This window comes from Peromyscus maniculatus, chromosome 17 (assembly GCF_049852395.1).
Source record: "Peromyscus maniculatus bairdii isolate BWxNUB_F1_BW_parent chromosome 17, HU_Pman_BW_mat_3.1, whole genome shotgun sequence".
NCBI classification, from domain to species: domain Eukaryota; kingdom Metazoa; phylum Chordata; class Mammalia; order Rodentia; family Cricetidae; genus Peromyscus; species Peromyscus maniculatus.
The window spans coordinates 32,074,540-32,095,438 of NC_134868.1; the positions used below are offsets into that span (position 1 = coordinate 32,074,540).

At 40.9% G+C, this 20,899-nt stretch overlaps 1 protein-coding gene across 50 annotated transcripts in view; it reads right to left on the reverse strand.

Moving 5' to 3' along the window:
• The window catches only part of Pcm1 (pericentriolar material 1), a 93,843-nt gene extending 73,474 nt beyond the window's left edge, over positions 1–20,369 (reverse strand). For 39 of the 50 annotated variants that reach the window (XM_076553483.1, XM_015990002.3, XM_042262778.2 and 36 more), the window contains exons 1-4: positions 20,235–20,369; positions 4,159–4,276; positions 2,022–2,267; positions 1,078–1,347 (exon numbers count right to left, since the gene is read on the reverse strand). In XM_076553483.1, the coding sequence (XP_076409598.1) occupies positions 1,078–1,347; positions 2,022–2,267; positions 4,159–4,254 (612 nt within the window). In that variant the 5' untranslated portion in view covers positions 4,255–4,276; positions 20,235–20,369. Of the gene's footprint in view, positions 1–1,077; positions 1,348–2,021; positions 2,268–4,158; positions 4,277–4,395; positions 4,582–20,234 lie in introns of all 50 variants that reach the window. The other 11 variants (XM_076553469.1, XM_076553474.1, XM_076553473.1 and 8 more) reach the window with 1 other exon arrangement.
• Between the last annotated feature and the right edge of the window lie 530 nt (positions 20,370–20,899).

Below are 20,899 nucleotides of genomic sequence, written 5' to 3' on the forward strand. Positions count from 1 at the left end.
TAAAACAAACTGCTGAGAAATTATTTATATTTTCCATGGGAGGGGCACATCTGCACATAATATATGTATGTGCACATGTCAGGGGCACATGTAGAGAGCAGAAGGTAAGTCTGTGGTACCTACCGGGTCTCTCCTCCCACCTCTACATGGGTTCCAGGGATCACATTCAGGTTGCCAAGCTTTCACAGCAACCACTTTGATCCTGCACCATCTCATCGACCCTAAATATTCCATCTAATACTTACATTTCTTTATAAGTAATTGGTAGCATTATAAAAAATAAAATGTTAAAGTAGAATTTTTGAAAGTATTTTCCAAAAATATCAGTATCGTGTTTTATTTTTTTTTTCATGACTTACTTTATTTTTAATTGGGTACGTGTGTGTAGGCAGGTGCATGTGAGTACAGGAGCCTGTGAAGACCAGATGCATCTGATCTTCCTGGAGCTGGAGTTTCAGGGGTTGTGAACCAATGTGTCCAGTGTGTATGCTGGGAACCAAATGTGGGTCTTCCACAAGAGTAATATGTGCCCTTAATCACTGAGCATCTCTCCAGCCCCAAAAGCCACATTTAAATAAAATTCAAAAAAAAAAAAGAAAGAAAAGAAAAAAAAACCAAATTGCCATGTGGTGGTGGGCACACTCCTTTAATCTCAGTACTCAGGAGGCAGAGGCAAGTGGATCTCTTTGAGTTCGAGAACAGCCTGGTCTACAGAGTGAGGTCCAGGACAGCCAAGGCTACACAGAGAAAACCTGTCTCAAAAAAAAAAGAAAAGAAAAGAAAAAAAAAAAAAAACCCTAATCACACTGATTCCAACCCTGTTTTATTAAAAATTAGCAACTTAGTATTTTGCAATTAGAGAAGCTTTAATGAACATAAATATGTAATTTCCCAATCATTTAAGGAATAAAATATTATTCTATTTAAAATATATGCTACATTGAAGAGGGTTAGAGGAAAACCTAATTCCACCGAACTGAACTTCATACATGCACAGCCTAATACTTTCGGAACATCTTAATGTGTATGTACAATGTACATCTGCAAACCACCACCCAAACAATCCCATTTTATGACCTGGCTGCTCTCCATTGCAGGTTCGCCTCGCCCATCTTCTTCAGAGACTTGACAGTTCTGCAAAAGGTCATTGCTTAGAGCAGAAGCAAACAGCTCTTTGCACTGTGCTGATGCAGTCGTCTCTCTTTGGGGAAGACTTGGAGGAGCGTCCTTGCTCTTGTTAGTATTAATCTGCATAGGCAAGAAGTTGAAGGGCTTTCGGTTTTCGCTGAGCTGGCGTTTGTTGTTAGCCGCTGTTGCTCTACCTTGAGAATCACTTCCAATACTTCTCTATACACAAAAAGGAAACCAAATCACACAAACATTCATCTTTCAAACACTTTACAAGAATCCAACATTCTTAGTTACAACATTAGATAATGAGGACATGGTTTTGTAAAAAGTTTTTTTAAAAATCTTCCGATCTACAAAATTTTACTAAATTATCAAAATTGGATTACCCTCTTATTCTACTAGACTTGGAATCTACTTTTCTGCATGTTCGGAAACCTCTTTACCTCTGCAAGATTCAGATACGACAATAAAATACTAGTAAAAAGACCAGTCAAGAGTTTATTATCATTTCTACTTGACTTTGGATCTAAACTTTATTTTGGTGATTGTTAAGTCTGTTTTATTCTAAACTTTAGATAATGAACCACATTCATATTTATTCAATACATGTACTAAACCTAGTAGCAATTACATCCAGTTAGCAATATCTACTTTGATAATGAAGTATCTTAAGCTAGCTATTAGCATAGTAATAGCTCAGATAGAAATACCTTTGACAAATGTAAAAATACGACTTTGCCTCTCTCCAAAGACAATACTATCATCAGTATTTAAAATTCTCCCCACACATACAGAAACTTTCTTTCCAATCTTTTATTCTTAAGACATATTACTTAATCCATTTCAAGCATTTCCCATGGTATAACTTATTCTGAAAAGAGTTCACAAACCTGATCTAAATCACTGAAGTTTATCCGCTGTTTCAGTTTCTCTAATTCTGCCTGCTCTGGAACAGACATCTGAGTCATATATCTACTATGTGGAAACGTATGTGGAATCTTTGTTCTTCGTCTTCCAACTCCTGGTGATGACTCCGGAGAAATATCATTAGTTACCCTCTTATCACTTGCTACACCAAACTTTTTCTTATTCTTTTCTGATGATCTATTGGCCTTCTTCTGTTGGCCACCCCATTCCTTTAAAAAAGTAAAATCAAAAGTTAATCTGACCTATATCAAACCAAGAAAATAATTTGGTATGCTCAAAACAAAACAAAAAACCAACAACTTTGGTTTGGATATTAAAATACCATGACATTTTTCACATACAAATATCTCTTAGAGGTTTATTTCTGTCAACCCACTTTTCTCATTATTATATCTATTCTAATATTACAGCTTGGCCTTTAAAAAGTTTATTACCTTCCTATTATAGAACAGATGTTAAACTCCAAATCCCAACCTACAAATCAATTTAAATATTTTCAATAGTTTCTTTTTTGTTTGAGATAAGATCTTGTTCTAGTTTAGACTGGCTTTGAACTCATCATACAATCCAGGTTAGCCTAGAATTCCTGATTCTCCTACTTCAGTCTGTCAAGAGCTATCAGACTACAGAGATGTTCAAAAGCATTTCTAAAAACTATTCTTTCTAGCCATCTGTTATGATACATATCTATGCTCTCAACACTCAAGAAGCTGAACAAAAAAGCTGGAGAGTTTAAAAGAATTCAAGGGTAGCTTAAGCTATGTTGTGAAACCTTGTCTCAAAAAGGTAAAAAACTGTTCTTTTCTAAATTAAGTAGGGAAATAAATACATCTTTAAGTGGCCTTTAGATTACAATCAATTTGTACAGCAAAAAAAAAGATATAACTAGAATTGACCAAGGTTCTAAAGCAATTACTGTTTCCCAAAGCATCATTTAATTTCATATGGTTTCAGTTTCTTAATCTTTAAAATAGGGTACCTTAAAAATAAGATTAAAAATAATATGTATGAGTATTTAGAACAATGCCTAGCATCTGGTAAGCATTAATGTAACTATTATATTTTATAGGCAAAAATCTACTACATATTATCCAATACAGAATGAAATGGTACTTTAACTAGAAAATACTTTCATTTACTCATACCTACATAATCTAATTCATTCAACAGAAATAACTATGCATTCCTGCATTATCCGCATTGGAAGACTCTTAGTTACTATCTTCATTTATAAGCAATTTTGCCTCTCTAAGAACCGTTTCTGGACCCCATTCAATGTATGGGTATTCCTGTGAACCTTTTATACTACTTAGCCCATCCTTGTAAGCCCAGATGAAAAAGAAATTTGTATATAAAGCAAATTAAGCTAATCATAACTTTAAATTGGTCAGTATCTAATTTCCTCCATGACTGACAATCTTCAAAAAGGCAGCCTCAGTATATGACACAAAGCAGAGAAAGAACTGCAGATCTGGAAGGGAAAGCTGGGTTAGCGGAGGTTCGGAGGAGACAGGCACAGTGGTGAAAAGCAATTGTTGACAACTTCCAGTGCCTTTTTTTTTTCATTTCCTAAAACTCAACTATACTCCATAAAGCATTCTTACCTCTTTATAATAAATCACCATGTTTAGGTTAAGCTAACTCATGCTTTCTATTAACTAAAACTAAAGTGACTTCAACCAATAATTAGTAGCACAGAGTCCCTTAGTCTATTTGCCTGTGTTTTTGTAGAGTTTCGGCAAAAACACCTGATGGGAAAACTACACTGGACATCAGTGGTCAACAATATACCATCTACAGAAAAATATCAATTACCATGTTGTTGAGTCAGTAATTTACAAAACTGATGAGAAAACCTAACTGGACATCAGCGGTCAACAATATACCATCTACAGAAAAATATCAATTACCATATTGTTGAGTCAGTAATTTACAAAACTGATGAGAAAACATAACTGGACATCAGTGGTCAACAATATACCATCTACAGAAAAATATCAATTACCATGTTGTTGAGTCAGTCATTTACAAAACTGATGAGAAAACCTAACTGGACATCAGCGGTCAACAATATACCATCTACAGAAAAATATCAATTACCATGTTGTTGAGGCGGTCATCCACACTCTCACTGCTCCAGTTTGGTAAGTCCTGATCATGCATGACTTCTTCAAAAGGACCTCCTCCTGTGGCCATATTGGTTCTAATAATTAATTCTCTGAAAAGAAGTAAAAACTAAGCTTTTTAACATATAAAGACAAGCTTTATTTTAAAATTTATTTATATTTACATTGGGTGTATGCATGTTTTTGTATGTAAATGCAGACATATATGTACCACAGTATATGTACAGAGATCAGAGGACAACTTTCTGGAGTCAGTTCTCTCCTTGCGCTGTGTGGTCTGGGGATGAGACTCAGTCGTCAGATTTGTACAACAAGCCTTTTCATATGCTAGACCATCTTGTTGGCCCAAACTTCAGAGTTTAAATCATTCCATCAAATTAGTAGTATAAAGGAATCTCTGAAACACGAATTTTAAAAAATACAATGTCAACCACATATCACAGATAAATTGATTTATCTGCTATACACAAAAAATAACGAGTTAAGTAGCAAGAATGATAGAGATGGTAGCACATGCTTGTAATCTCAATAGTAGGAGGCAGAATTAAATGTTCCAGAGCAGCCTGAGCTACATAAAAAAGAACAAAGGAACTAAACATTTTTCAGAGTACCTATTGTCTCACAGTGTTATATTAATCTTCCTAAAGTCTACCAAACTCCTAAATCTTCCCTGCAGAGGGTTTTGGCTTTTGATGTTCTTTTCGGTGGTGTTGTTTTGGGGCTTTAAATCACATTTATTTGTTTGTTTGTTTGTTTGTTCAGTTCGTTCGTTCATTCATTCATTGGTTCATTTATTTATGGGGGGAATCCATGCCACAATGCAGGTATGGAGGGCAAAAGATAACCTGTAGCAGTCAGTTCTCTCCTCCCACTATATGGAACGTGAGGACTGAACTTCGGTTGTCAGGTTGTGGCTAACATCTCTATCTAATGACCATCTCCATAGTCTGCCCTATTTTTTGAGATCAGTCTTACTTACTATGCCGCCCATGCTGGCTTTGTCCTACTTAGCCTCCCATGTGCTAGAATTAGAGGCATGGACCACCAAACGCAGCAAGATACCCTATGAAGGTTTTGCTTGTGGACATGAAAATAAAGGTACTGAATATTATGTCTGGGTCAGAGAGGAGAAACAGAAGCAACAGAGTTGGAACAAAAGCAGAGAGTCAGAAGTAGAAATGACCATGAGAAAAGGTTTCTAAATGGTCTTGAGCAAGATCTGGATTTCCACCAGCTACTGGATTACCATGTTGAAAGAGGAGCAAATGAAGATGGAAGAAAAAAAACAAACAAGATATCTTTATCTAATACGGAAAGTCAAAAGGAATACACTTCATCAGTCAGGTAATTTTACCAGAATCATTCAGTTACAGAGCAAAAATTTTAAATTCAATTTGCTCTGACTCTAAGATTCTAATCACTCCATTTAATATCATACATTATCATTCATAGTAAAACAGGATTTATGTCATGGATATTTTAATGTTACAATATCTATTAGAATAATAGATTAACAAATTATGCAACATATTAAAATTTTATCTCAAGATAAAAAGTGATATAAAATTCTACACAATATTAACTTGAAATCTTTTTAAAAAATACTTGCTTACAGTTACACATATATTTATTCTGGGTTTCTTGTTTGGGGGGGGGGGCGGTCTCTTTTTAGTGCTGAGTAGGGAACCTGAGGCCTTACACATGGTAAGCAAGTGCTCTATCACTTCTCTACCCCATACCATTTATGTTCTTTTCAAGGAACACATACTATTTTAATAATTCTCTGAAACACTGGAAAGAAGTGTATCTTATTCTTTTTTACACATGCATGCGTGTGTGTGTGTGTGTGTGTGTGTGTGTGTGTGTGTGTGTGTGTGTGCATTCATCTGTGGGATGGTACATGCAGTGAATGGAAGACAATTTCAAGTGTACCTTTGAGACACGGTCTCATTAGCTTGTAGTTCACCAATTAGGTTACACTAACTGGCTAGCAACCAAGTCCAGCATTTTCACATGGGTTTTAGGGACCACACTCAAGAACTTGTTCATGTAATGCAAGCATTTAGTGAGCTACCTCCTCAGCTCAAAAAGCATACTGTAAGCAGTCAACATTATTCTTTAAGACATGGAGAAAAATCTTAATAAAATCAGAATGTCACATATCTGTTACTTGGCACTATTCAAAAATTTTATCAAGCAGAAAAAATATGAAACAAAGTAATAATAGGGAAAAGAAACAAAGGTAGTATTCTTAAACAATATGCACTAAAAAATTTACAGATCTTCAAAATATCACTGTGATGGCTTAAACATGCATGGCCCCCATAAACTCTTGTGTTTGAATACTTGGCCTATAGAGAGTGGCACTAATAGGAGGTATGGCCTTATTGGAGGAAGTGTGTCACTGTGGAGGTGGGCTTTGGGGTCTCATATATGCTCAAGCCATGCCCGGTGACAGTTCACTTCCTGCTGCCTTTGGATCAAGATGTAGAACTCTCAGCTCCTTCTTTAGCACCATGTCTGCCTGAAATCTGTCATGCTTCTTACCATGACAATAATGGATTAAACCTCTGAAACTGTAAGTCAGCCCCAATTAAATGTTTTTCTTTATAAGAGTTGCTGTGGTCATGGTGTTCTTCATAGAAATAGACACCCAAAGACAATCACCAGTAACAACTTTAAAATAAGAGGAAAAATGATCCACTTAATGATAAAATATGTAATAATGGAGACTTGCAAAAATTCTGCCTCATTTAAAAAAGCACTATCAAATACTACAGGACAGTATTAAAGAGAATATAAGTATAAAAACAGTCTTCTCTACTGACAATACTAAATACTGTAAATGTATCATTTTTCTTCTAAATGTCTAAGTTTAACATAATACACCCCCCCCCCCAAAAAAAAAACCACTGTTACTCTTGGTGGAACTTGACAAAATTACTCCAAAATTCATGTGGAAGAATTAAGAAGTCAGAGGGACAATATAATATGTATAAAATAAGAAGCAAGGTTAGTGATAGATGACAGGTCAAGTGAGTAGAAAGTCAATCCAGCAGAGCAAGCATGAGGATTATCTACACAAACTCATTCTATCCCAAGACAGATACAATTAGAAAAATGTGGTAATAAGTGGTAATCACAGCTATACTGCTTACCATTCAACAAGTTCCACATTAAGAATCTTATCATTCACAACTTTGTCACGTATGATTATTCCACAGGCAGGCAGGACAATCTCCTAACAATTTGCAGAAAGATTTAGAGCCTCAGCAGATTTCCTCAGCTGGAACTCTTACCCTCAAGCACAAAGCACAGAAACAGTATCAGCCACACTTCCCATGACTTCCAAAGCCATATCCCAGTATCTTTCTACATCACTCATTTCTACAAGTGAACAGAAGTTAACGCCTCTGCCACTAGAGCTTCAACCTCCTCAAACAGAGAAAGGTTACTTTACCCAACACTAAAATAATAGATTAAAAACACAACTGTCAAGGAAATAGGAGTTTTTAAAGGACTTTAAAAAAAAATGAAATTTCACTAAATTTAGAACACAAAGAAGTAAGAACATCTCAGATTGTATTCACAAAAAGGGAGTCCCAAGATTTCTGACAACAGAAAATGATAAATTGGAGTGGGGGAGAATCTGAGAGATGTACAAAATACATAATTAGCATCTTTAATTTTTTTATTACTTCTAATTATGTACACATGTGGGTGGGAGATGTCCACAGATGCCCTAGAACTGGAGTTACAGCTAGTTTTGAACTACCTGATAAAGGAATTGAGAACCAAAGTAGAGTCCTCCACAAGAGCAGTAAGTGCTCTTACCAGCTGATCCATCTTCTGCAGCCAACACCTACCTTTACTACATAAAAATTAAAGACATGTACACATAAGAAAAAAGTAAATACAAAATAAAAAATAGTAGTCAAATCCAACTGTAAACTAAAATAAGAAACTATTAAAACTGCTAAATTTCACATACATTCTAATACTGATTGATTGATACTAAAAGCAAAATGGAACCTTCAGATACTGTGGGAATATAAACCAGTATCATCTTTCTGGAAGGCATTTTGTCAATATTGTATCAAGAACCAAAATTGTTTACATCCCAGTTATTGTACCTCTCCATATCTAGCCTATCTTAAATATGGGGTGGGTGACATTAGGCCTTGACAGTGCTAAATTTAAAATAACTACATGTTATTATCCTATGAAAATGACAGGATAAATGCTATTAGGCAAACAGTCCTACTTCCACTGAGTTTTGAGAATGCTAAGCATCCGTCCAGATGTGTAATTATGAAGGCTGGACAATGTAGCATCTTTATTTATGGGAAAGTTATACAAGTGAGAGAAAAACAACATTGGAAATCATACATGCACTTAATTACTGGTTATAGAGGAGAAATAAAGTAACCTTTGCTCTTTTCTCTGATTCATATATTTTAATGTTTACACCACTTTATATTAGAAATAGTCTTAACTTTTAAAATAATTATTAATATCCATAGACAAGTATGTCCATTGAATTTAAACTTACTTGAACATTAAACAGTTACTTAATATATTCTAGATGTAATAGTATAACTTGGATTAATAAGGAATACGAGCTCAAAAAGATAGGCAATAGAAATAGGCCTGTATTTAAAAGCACTAAAAGCAAATCGTTTGAAGAGGAAAAAGTGAGACTGAGAAGATCGCTCTGTGGGTTAAGTACTTAACACACAAGCCTAACAACTTGAGTTCAAATGCCCAGAACCCAGGCAAAAACTTAATGCAGTGGTAAAAAACATCTACATTCCCATCATGCTCCTATGGGAGAGGTGGAAGGCAGATAGGAGAATCCCTGGAAATTTAAGGACCAGCAGCAGGGACCAATAAGACGGACTCAGTCTCAAATAAGATGCAAGATGAGAACCAACAGCCAACAGTGTCCTCTGACTTGCCTATGTACGCCATGTTCCTGACACAAATGCAGCCACTCTCACACGTACATGAACACGCACACGAACACACACACACACACACACACACACACCACAAATAATATTTAAACAAAACTCTTTAAATATTAAGATTTCCCTTAAATGGGGTATGCCATGCTTTCTATAGGTAAAGTAATAACATAACTTTAACATAAACTAGGAATATTTTTGGCAAGAAGCTGGCCATGGTAGCCCGCCCATACCTGAAATCCTAGTACTAGAAATGATAAGGAAACTGGCAAATTCAATGCCAGACTTAGCTTCAGAGTGAAAACCTATCTCAAAACAGAAACAAAACACCAAAAATAAGGCTGGTGATGTAATTCAGTAGTATAGAGTTTGCTTAGCATGTGCAAGCCTCTGAATTTGATCCCAACACTGCCAAATTAAAAATGTATTTGAAGAGAAAACGTTTCACATTCTAAGTTTATATTAAATTTTGAACTCATACTCAGTTTATTCAAAAGATGTATTTATAGATCAATGACTATAAAAATAAGAACTGCATAATTTGGAGGAAAAATCTTTTCTCAATGACTATTAAAGTTTTGTCTCCTGGGCCAGTGAGGTGGCTCAGTGAGGATCATGCCAAGCATGATGACCCGAGTCAGATCCCAGATCCTACGTGGTTGAGAACTGACTCTGCTTCTCTGACCTCCACATGAACTGCCCTCCCCAAATAAACGAAGAAATGTTCTGAAACTGTAAAGTCCTGTCTACTGAAACAGTAAGAGAAACTGCTAGCTGTGATGTCACAGATACATGCTGTGGAACTCTGGCCTCCGGGTTTGATATAACTGTTGGCATCTTAGAATCAGAGTATCTACCTACATGAGACTCACACAAGAATGGACCAAGTGAAGAGGGCAGGGATTAGACCTTCACCTCCCATTCCAGTAATTCACGCCCTCTCATGTCCCTACTACCTAGTCAGTCACATGTGATCCTGACCCAGCTGGTGTGGTCTTTGGACTTCTCACAGTATGTAGGAAATGAAAGGCTATCTAAAGGCAGGACTCTTATCTATGAAGCTTTCAGGACTCCACTACTAGGTTGACTTTTTTAAAAAAATTGTGTGTGTGTGTGTGTGTGTGTGTGTGTGTGTGTGTGTGTGTGTGTGTGTATGCCACACATGTGTAAGTGCCCACAAAGATCAGAAGGGTGTTGGATTCCCTGGAGCTTAAGTTACTGCAGTTCACAACCCAATGTGGGTACTAGAAACCATACTCAGGTCCTCTGAAAGAGCAGCAAGTCTTAACCACTCTCTTCCAGCCCTGGGGAATGGGAAGTGGCTTTTAGTAACATAAATATTTTGGGGTCACCTATATCCCTGTAAGTAAGCTCAATAAACTATTGACTCATCAAGCTGGACTTAGATGTTTCTTTGGTTTGTCGGTGGTGAGCAATAGGGTGAACAGACTTTTTGTTCACACCTACCTAGGAAAAGTAACCAACACTTGGTATCCAAATAAGAGCTTGACAGAACTAATGACTAAGAAAGGAACAGCTGGAGTGTCCTTGCTAAGACACACAATTGAAATTAAGCCACCTGAGGAGAAATGTTCAAAAACGCAATCTCAATAAGGCAGTTCTCCATGTGGCATGGAATGGTGTGCTATGGGTTATAAGACTTGCAACTACTAGCAAGCTATCTGCCTAGAGGGAAAGTCAGGGCAGAACTCCTAGGGACTGTCTTCCTGTCTTAGGCAGTGGCATGCCTTCTTGATGAATGTGATCCTCCAAAGGAGTATAAGCATACCCCTAAAATGGCTGATGCACTAGAGAACACACTGCATTGCCTGAAAGTAACATATTTGCAATGGGATTTAAAGGAAGCTGCAGCAGCAGGTAAGACTTGCAAGTGATGATGAACTCTCTCTCTGCTCAGAGCATGTAAAGGAGGAACTACATTAGAAAATAAATACACAGCTAGTGTCTTCCATTTTAGTCTCTGCTTTGACAGCTGGTGTGGGATGTCTTTCTGTACGCTGTGAATATGTGTTGCTCTGATAGGTTGATAAATAAAATGCTGATTGGCCAGTAGCCAGGCAGGAAGTATAGGTGGGGTAAGCAGATGAGAATTCTGGGGAAAGGAAGAGCAGAGTCAGAAGTCACCAGCCAGACACAGAGGAAGCAAGATGACAAGGCAGAACTGAGAAAAGGTACCAAGCCATGTGGCTAAACATAAATAAGAATTATGAGTTAATTTAAGTGTAAGAGCTAGTCAGTATTAAGCTTGAACTAATGGCCAAGCAGTTATAATTAATATAAGCTTCTTAGTGATTATTTTATAAGTGGGAAACGGGACTGCGGGGGGCCTGGTGGGACTAAAGCAACTTTCCAACTACAGACAGCTAAAATGTATCAAGAAGATGATGAGATCAGTCATTGGCTCAGTATTTCTTACAGCTGGTGAAGGGGCTTAAGGAAAAGAGAATAAAAATAAGATCAATGCTACATATCCTTCTTGGGATTAATGAAACAAAAAAGAAAGAGGAGAGGGACTTCAAGGTGGCAGAAAATGAGGTATGATAGAGAGGTAATATATGATACTCATTCCACCTGGCTAGACTGCATTGCATTCACTACAGAGGTAAGAAAGAAGGAAATTCAGTAGACCTCAGAAAGAAGGAAATTCAGTAGACCTCGGTACTGGTGTAGGTCTGTTGTAGCATTGCTGAACCTGACTGTGGGTCAGTATCTTTAAGAAGTAGGAGAGGCTCAGGCAAATATGTGTGACAGGCATGTAAACCAGGTTCAAAGTGTAAAAGCAATTAAGAAGGGAATAAGAAAATAACAGAGAGTATTATTGTAGATGAAAACAAATGTGTGAGATTTGTGTCTCGAGTTTCTAGGAGTTTAAAAAAAAAAAAAAAATGACCGGAGGATAGCCAAATGCTGAACTAGTGAGGTTTTGGAAGGCTTTAGGCCTGAACAATTGATTCATCAAAGGAGCGGAAGAAGTGTAGGCGAGTTCCATTGTGCCCACAGCTATGGAGCAAAGTGATCTACCAGGGTGAAAACTACTCTAATAGTTCCCCTAACAGTGGCCAAGGTTGCCTACAGAAGATGAGGACTATATAGGATGATTCGAGACTGAACAATGGATTGAAGACTTAGTGCCCGGCTAATGTGTAGAATATTGAGGCTCTAATACAAGTTTGGGCCAGGTTGCTTTGGTTCCTGGCAGTCCCTGGGAATATCAGGTCAATGCCACCCACAGATAGATGTGAAGATAGAGTGGTGCACATTAAAAGGATTGGGATGGGTAGTATATCTCCAGAATACACTGTGTACATTTCTCCTGAGATTAGAAAGTGTGCTCGGCCAAGGCTCTTTTTGCAGCCATCTGTGGCTAATGGAATGGAAATGTGGTGGCTGCAGAGCTGTCCCAGAGTGTCAGGACTGGAAAGCCCAACACAGACAGAAGAGGCCTGAAAGCACTGCACCTTGCCACTCCCAACTTCCCCTTGGCTCAAGGGGTGGGGAAATGTGACCCATTCCCCAGGATGAGGAGATGGAACAATTCATAGAGAATACATGATTGTAGATCAGAGACCTAAAGTGTTTCCTATCCACACAGCTGATTCCAACAATGCCCTTTTGAAGAACAATTTTATCCCTGCCCCCCCGTGATGCAGCTGACTCTACAAGGTGTCCTCTGACTTCCACCTATGTGCCCAAGTGCACACACAATAAATAAATGCATTTAAAAGTTTTAAAAGCCGGGCGGTGGTGGCGCACGCCTTTAATCCCAGCACTCGGGAGGCAGAGCCAGGCGGATCTCTGTGAGTTCGAGGCCAGCCTGGGCTACCAAGTGAGTTCCAGGAAAGGCGCAAAGCTACACAGAGAAACCCTGTCTCGAAAAAACCAAAAAAAAAAAAAAAAAAAAAAAAAAGTTTTAAAAACTGAGTACATTTCTAGAACTCAAGATACGTTTTTCAAGTTGAAAACGCAACAACAAAACTCCAAACTCTGAAGATTCAGTGGAAGATAAGACAAATTATAACAAAATGTAGCATTCAATTTGAATTGACAAGAACTTGAGTTTCAACACTTGTGAGGCAAATGCAGGAGAATCATTGGAAATTTGAGGCAAGCCAGGGGTACACAAAGAGACCTTATCTAAAAAAGGAAAAAAGGCGCTTAACCTCACAATGTACCTTACTAACTGAACTTGTTGTCTTAGTTAGGGTTTCTACTGCTGTAAAGAGACACCATGGCCACAGTTGTTGTGGGATATTTGTACACAGTGTGAAGGTGTATTGTTGTGAATGGTGTAATAAAAAGCTGAACGGCGGCCAATATCGAGAAAGAGGTTAGGTAGGATTTCAGGGACAGAGAGGATGCTGGGAAGGTCAGAGTCACCAGCCACACAGAGAGGAAACAGGAGGTGCAATATGGAAGAGAGGTAATACCATGTGATAGAATGTAGATTAATATAAATGGGTTAATTTAAGCTATAAGAGCTAGTTAGGAACAAGCCTAAGCTTTTGGCTAAGCTTTCATAATTAATAATAAGTCTCCCTGTCATTATTTGCGAGCTGGCAGCCCAAAGAAAAATCTATTACACACAGCAATTCTTTTTTTGTTTTGTTTTTCTGTGTAGCTTTGTGCCTTTCCTGGAACTCACTTGGTAGCCCAGGCTGGCCTCGAACTCACAGAGATCCGCCTGCCTCTGCCTCCTGAGTGCTGGGATTAAAGGCATGCGCCACCACCGCCCGACAGCAATTCTTATAAAGGAAAATATTTAACTGGAGTGGCTTACAATTTCAGAGTTTTAGTTCATTATCATGGCAGGACATGGCAGCATGCAGGCAGACATGGTGCTGGAGAAGGAGCTTAGAGTTCTACATCTTGATCCACAGGCAACAGGAAGTGAACTGTGACATGGGTGTAGTTTGAGCATAGGAGACCTCAAAGCCTACCCTGACAATGACATACTTCCGCCAACAAGGCCACACCTCCTAATACTGCCACTCCCTTTGGGAGCCATTTTTTTCCAAACCATCCTCTAAGTGTTTTGCCTGCAAATATGTTTGTGTACCATGTGTATGTCTGATACCCTCAGAGACTAGAGAAGGTATGGATTCCCTGGAACTGTAGTCACAGAAGGTTGTGAGCCACCCTGTGGATGCTGGGAAGTGAACCACAGTCCTCTGCAATAACAAAAATACTCTTAGCTGCTGAGGCATCTCTCCATCCCCTCATTATTTTATTTCTTGAGACAGACTCTTGCACTATAGCATGGTGGTTCTCAACCTTTCTAAGGCTACAACCCTTTAATATAGTACCTTATATTGCTACTTCATAACTGTAATTTTGCTACTGTTATGAATCATAATGTCAATATCTGTTATGCAGGATATCTGATATGTAACCCATAGGTCATTCACAACCCATAGGTTGAGAACAGCTGCTATAGCACAAGCTGACCTGGATCTCACTATGTAGCCCAGGCTAGCCTTGAATTCACAGCAATACTCCTTCCACTGTCTTCCAAGTGCTACAATGACAAGCAAATGCCACCATATCCCGATTTTTTTTAAACAAAAATTGTACACATTTACAGGGTATACTGTGGTATTCTGATACAAGTATACACAATATAATGCTAAAGTCAGGTTAAGCACATCTATCTTCTCAAACATTATTTCATTTTTAAAAGATGTATTTTCCCCCTCACCTCTTGCCACCTACTGCAGGTGGGAAAGCTGGTCCGGGGTCACGAGTGATCCTGTCCCTCAATGGCTGCAACACTCAGAAAACTGGGCCTGGCACCTAGCCTGGGCAGAACAATAGAACTGACCCTGTTGATGGGGGCCTAGGCCATCGGGCTCCACCCCTCATCTGCCATATGGTGGAGTGGATGAGAGAGAAATGCCTTCCCTCATCTCCTGCCCCTCAATGCCTGTGACAGTGGGAGAGCTGGCCCTGAGGCCTGAGAGTGGGGGAGCTGGCCCTGCCCCTCACTGGCTGCAGCACTCAGGAAATGGAGCCCTGCACCTTGCTTTTCTACAATTAAATACTAAATCTAATATTTTCTTATAAGTAGATACCCACTTGCAACCAAAAGTCACTCACTGTCCCCTGACATTGCTATCAGTCTCAAATCTCTATCTTCAATACCATCCCAATCCACACCTATGGTTAACAGCTCCTCCTATCAAACACTTCCAACAGATTACAAACCAACTACCTACTTGCACATCCTCCATCAGCTCCAAAACATTCCTCTTCCGTGTCAGTAAAATCTAAAATACCTCTTAATGCACCAACTCCTATCAAATCACTTCTAAATAAAGATGTTCCTTTCCCACTCTTCTGGCTAACTCAATAAAAATAGTCTGCAAATAATATCTTTCCTCTTTTTAAAAGTATACATCAAAACCACTACCCTACCTTGTGCATCACTTTGTGCTACCCTACCCTTGATTATAGTGACTCCTAGTTTTGTTCACCAGCCCCTGCTGTGGTAGTTTGAATGCAACTGACCTCCAGAATCTCAGAGAGTAGCACTATTAGGAAGGAGGCGTGGCTTTGTTGGAGTGGGTATGCTTCATTGGAGGAAGTGTGTCATTGTGGGGATGGGTTTTGAGGTTTTATATGCTTAGGATACCACCCAGTGTCTCAGTCAACTTCCTGTTACCTGCAAGATGTAGGACTCTCAGCTCCAGTACCTCATCTGCCTGCACACCACGACGTTCCCCACCATGATAATGAACCTCTGAAACTGTAAGCCGCCACCTCAAATATTTTCCTTTAAAAGAGTTGCCATGGTCATGGTGTCTCTTCACAGAAATAAAAACCCTAAGACACCTGCTTTTATGAACTGTGTGTGTATATGGTTTCTCTAAGCGGCTTAGTCTCAATTCCAATGTCTATTTTATCTTCCTTGTTCCAATGCCTTTTTCACTCTGAACTGGCAATTTGTTCAAGATCAGGAACTTAAATTTCCTCTCTGATCCTAACTCCTGCATTCTACTATATCACTGCCTAATTTGCTGAATCTGTTCTTGACCTTTCATTTCTAGTCCCTTGATTGTTTTTTCTCTTATCTTCTAATCTTTTGCATTCTTACCCCCAAACCAAGTAATCATTACAAAAATGTCTTCCTAGCATCCTTACTATCCTTCCTATTTGCTCCTTTTGTTAACTCTAGAAAAACAACTACCTGCTTTCTTTGATTCTATTCACACCCTGACAAAGTGGTACTGACTTTGGTTTGACTTTTGACAAGACTTTGTTAAGGCATGTGTACTATATGATCTACATACACTATCATGGGGTAATGCATCTTGTCTATTTTATTCAATGCCTTATCCCCAAACCTTTGTCATTACACATTAGAAGTGAACTCAAGGGTACATTAGAAGCACTCAAGTTTATAAACGAATGTATTGTTCTGCAGTGCCTGTTACCTTCACACCAAACTCCCTACTGTGACTATCCCTTTCTGATTCTTCCACCAGTTGTTTGCTCTTTTACAACACAACAAACCTCACTGAGAAAAACCCAAGTCTTCCCAAGTGAATTAAGTCATTTACCCTGTATTTTCATTCCTCATCCATCTTCCCTAATTTTTCCTTTTAGTAAAATTATTTTATAGTAACTGTAATTCTTTTTACCTCACAAAATGTCAACCACAACGCAATCATTCAGCATTAGACACTCACATTTGACTTCTCCTAACTTCCATTTGTCCTCTTCTGTTATCATCTTCCAGCATAAAAACAAAAACACTGAGAACTAGCCGGGCGTTGGTGGCGCATGCCTTTAATCCCAGCACTCGGGAGGCAGAGCCAGGCGGATCTCTGTGAGTTCGAGGCCAGCCTGGGCTACCAAGTGAGCTCCAGGAAAGGCGCAAAGCTACAAAGAGAAACCCTGTCTCGAAAAAAACCAAAAAAACAGTGAGAACTGCAACTGAGATGTAAATCAACCAACTCTCTATAGTTCTGCATCTCAGTTTCATTTCTGTTCCTCATAAGTTTCACAGAAAGCAAGGAAAAATTAAACAATTATTAAAATAGGATAGTTTAGCAGGTCACAGTGACACACATCTGTAATCCTAGTTCTTGGGAGGCAGAAGCAAGTAAATCAAGAGTTCAAGGTCATCCTCAACTACACCAGCCAAGGGTACATGAGATGCTGTTTCAAACACAGAAGAGAGACAGGGGTTGGAGAGATGGTTCAGAGGTTAAGGGTACTTGTTGCTCTTTAGACGGCCCACGTTTGGGTCTCAGCACCCACATTGTGATCACCGACCATCTGTAATGCCAGTCCCAGAAATCTGACACCATCTCAGACTTCTGCTGGCACCAGGCACACGGATAGTGCACAGACACACATGCAGACAAAACACTCACACATAAAATAGTAAAATAAATGAATTTAAAAAAAAAGTTTCTTGAGTTCTTTATATATATATATATACATATATTTTTTTTTTCCTGAGATAGGGTCTGTCTGTGTAGGGCAGAATGGCCTTGAACTCCTGATCCTCCTGTCTCAATTACCCAATTCCTGGACTAAGGGCATACCATTTGCCTGGCTTTTCTTAAAACTGCATGGGAGAAATAAATTCAGATTTTTTTCTGCAGCTATATACATATACACACACATATTTTTTAAAAGATGAATTACTTCTAAAATACTTTAAACAAAATTTCTTCTAGTTTTCATCCTTTAGCCATTATAATTTTTTTTTATGCAGCATTTCACATATCCCAGGCAGACCTCAAACTCGGCTATGTAGCCAAAGATGACCTTGAACCTTCAGCCTCTACTTCCCTAACGCCGGGATTACACGCATTCAACCCCATTCCTGTTTACCTGGTGTTGGAGAGCAAACCTAAGGCAATAACAGTGTATGCTAGGCAAATGCTTTATCTATTAGGTTAATCCCAGCCCTGGCTACTTATCCTCCACACAGACCTTTTCATTGCTTTTAACTTTAACTGAACTTACATTTCCCCCAACACTAACTTCTTATGTGGCAAGGCACTATGTCCCAAACTAATGTTCAAAATATTATATAACTAAATTAATGCCTGTCAGTTGTAGGTATAACAAATTTTAAAAAGCAGAAAAGATCATGAAAGCAAGATAAAGCCAATCAAGAAATTCTAAAGGCCATAAGTTGAGAACGATAAATTCAAACTCGAATGAGCTTTAAAAAAATTCTGCAAGACGAAGGAATTTCAGACAGTATTGTATAATTTTTTTTGGTTTAGCTATTAGAAATGGAACCAATATTTTCTAACAAAGAATGAAGATACACCACAACGGCATGTCAAAAGGCAGAGGGGTAGCAAAGAGACTCTTCAATCCTGCACCAGTTTCTATACGGCAGGCCCCAGCATAAAATGTTCCCAACTTTAATACAAATGAAACTAACATACTAACATGTCAACTGTTTAGAGACAAATTTTTCAGAAATACCTTTCTCTTCCATAATTCAAAGCAGTTGTCTGCTTATTAGAAAAAAAAATCCCCAGTAAATTCTTACAATCTTAAGTACAGAAAACAAACACTAAATTTTTGACCTAATGTTTCAGATAACCAACAAATGTAATTTATAAACAATTTTAGACTCAAATTTACCTTAACATAGACGTTTAGGTACCCCAAATCTCTTAAGATCCTTCCAAACAAGGTATACCATCCACTTTGGTATATAATAAAAACAGCCCCCATTAACCATTTAAAGACCCATGAAGAAGTTTACTGTCCTGATTAAGTCATTAACTCCCTGTTACTCAAACTATTCAAGAAATTGTTACTCTATCATGTTTTTAAAAAGTCTCCTTCATGAGAAAATATTCTCATTACATTTCCGAGGTGTACCTTCAACTTCCAAATTCAGAATTAACGTCGGCCGCCAGTGGCCCTGACCGGGAAGGTGATGGGGGAAAGGCAGAAGCAGGTGCACCCGAAGCTCTAGTAACCAGAGAACACAGAAGGCGGCGTCTGGAAAGCGGTTATGGGGCGGAGGAGGGGGGTGGCGGCGGCAGGGGCACCCAGAAAGCCCGCTTCGTCTAGCGCCAAAACACAAGATCCGTTACCATAGTTCGTACAACACATATCCCAACAGCCGTGGGGGGGGGGGTTGCTTTGTTTTGATGGGCTTTTTTTTTTTTCTTTTGGAGAAGGGGGGGCACCACAAGGTGAGCTGCGCAGGATGAAAAGTTGGTTTCCAGCAGGCGACCCCATAGGGGCCTAACACCTAGTCCCTGACACCAGTTTCTGCCGAGCACGGCAACGCTGTCTGAATCCCACCGGACACCTCTTGGCTGCCCCACCCCCCACCCCCACCCCTCGCCCCCCGATTTCAGATCCGAAGAGACTGGATCGGCAGGAAGGGATAGGCGAAAAAGGGCCGCGCGGGAGGGGCGCGGAGAGAAGGGTCCTTCAATTAACCTGCCCTGAGCGAGAAGCTGGCGTCAGGAACGCCTCCCCCGGCCGGGGCCTGGCTGCTCCGGGGACACCAGCGACCCATAGCACACACTGCCGCGGATTCCCGGCCGGCCGCAGACGCTGTGCACCCAGGCTTCGGGGCCGCGGGAGGTGGAAGGGGTGGGGTGGGGGGCTCGCCGAATGGAATTTGGCGGGTGGGGCGGGAGGGCGGGCGGTCACTAGGCCTCAGGCCGCCAAGGCCCTGCTGCTTTCGGAACTCAATCAACCCCCAACGACAGCCAGCCAGCCAGCCAGCCGGCTCTTTCCCCCTCTCCACCCTGCAAAGGGCACGGGTTCCAGCAGCAACCAGGGCACCGCGCCAGGGGGGATGCGGGGGTGGGGGGGTCCTCGGGTGGACGAGAGCACAGGCGACAAGAGGATGCAGGCGCCAGCGCGTCCCCAGATGCTCACCCGAGACGGTGTCAGCCAAGCCGGGGAGAGGGAGGGGGGCGGCGAGCATCGCGCAGCCAAGGGGACCCCCCGGGACCCCAAAGGGACAGGCGTGGCCCGGCCCGGCACGACCCCCGGCGCCGCCGCACCGCCCTGCTCTCCCGCCCGCCGCGGCCCAGGGCCGCAGACGCGCCAGGCATTTATTTACCTGCAAACGAAAGCCGCCCCTCCTGCCAAGGGCGGAGTGGCCGCCGCCGCCGCCCCCCCAACGCAAGGAGCCGCCGCCGCCGCCACCCAGCAGCGGTTCTTCCTCGAAGACCGCGGCAGGGAGGGCCCACGAATGCCCGGACTGCCCGGACTGCCGACTGCGAGCCCAGCGGCCGCCCTTTCTCTACATCAGCTTCTCCCAGGCGCCAACCGCCGCAGCCACCGCCATCTTAGGACCTCATTGTGGTGGGAGAAGAGGGGCGGGGGAACCGCAGAGGGAGCGGAGGGGGGAGGGTGGGGGGTGGGGAGGTGGTGGGGAGGGAGAGGACGACAACGCTCGGCGGGACGTGCGCCGTCTCCTCGGCAACGGCCGCGCAGCCCGGGGGTGGGGGGGGAGCGAGAACTCGCCCGGCCCCGGGCTGGCTGGAGCCGCAGTGCGAACCCAAAGGCGCGCAGGACGGGCGTCGTCACGTGAGGCTCCGGCCCGGAACGAACCGCCTGAAACTACAGATCCCAGAATACCACACTCCTCCCGGTAGCCAAGGGAGGTACCGAACTACAAATCCCAGCATGCTGTGCGCCCTTCTCAGCGGGTCCGCTGGATGGAGGCTGGAAGGCCGGGGCCGGAGTGTTTTGAGTGCTTTGAATTCTCTGGACCAGCTGGAG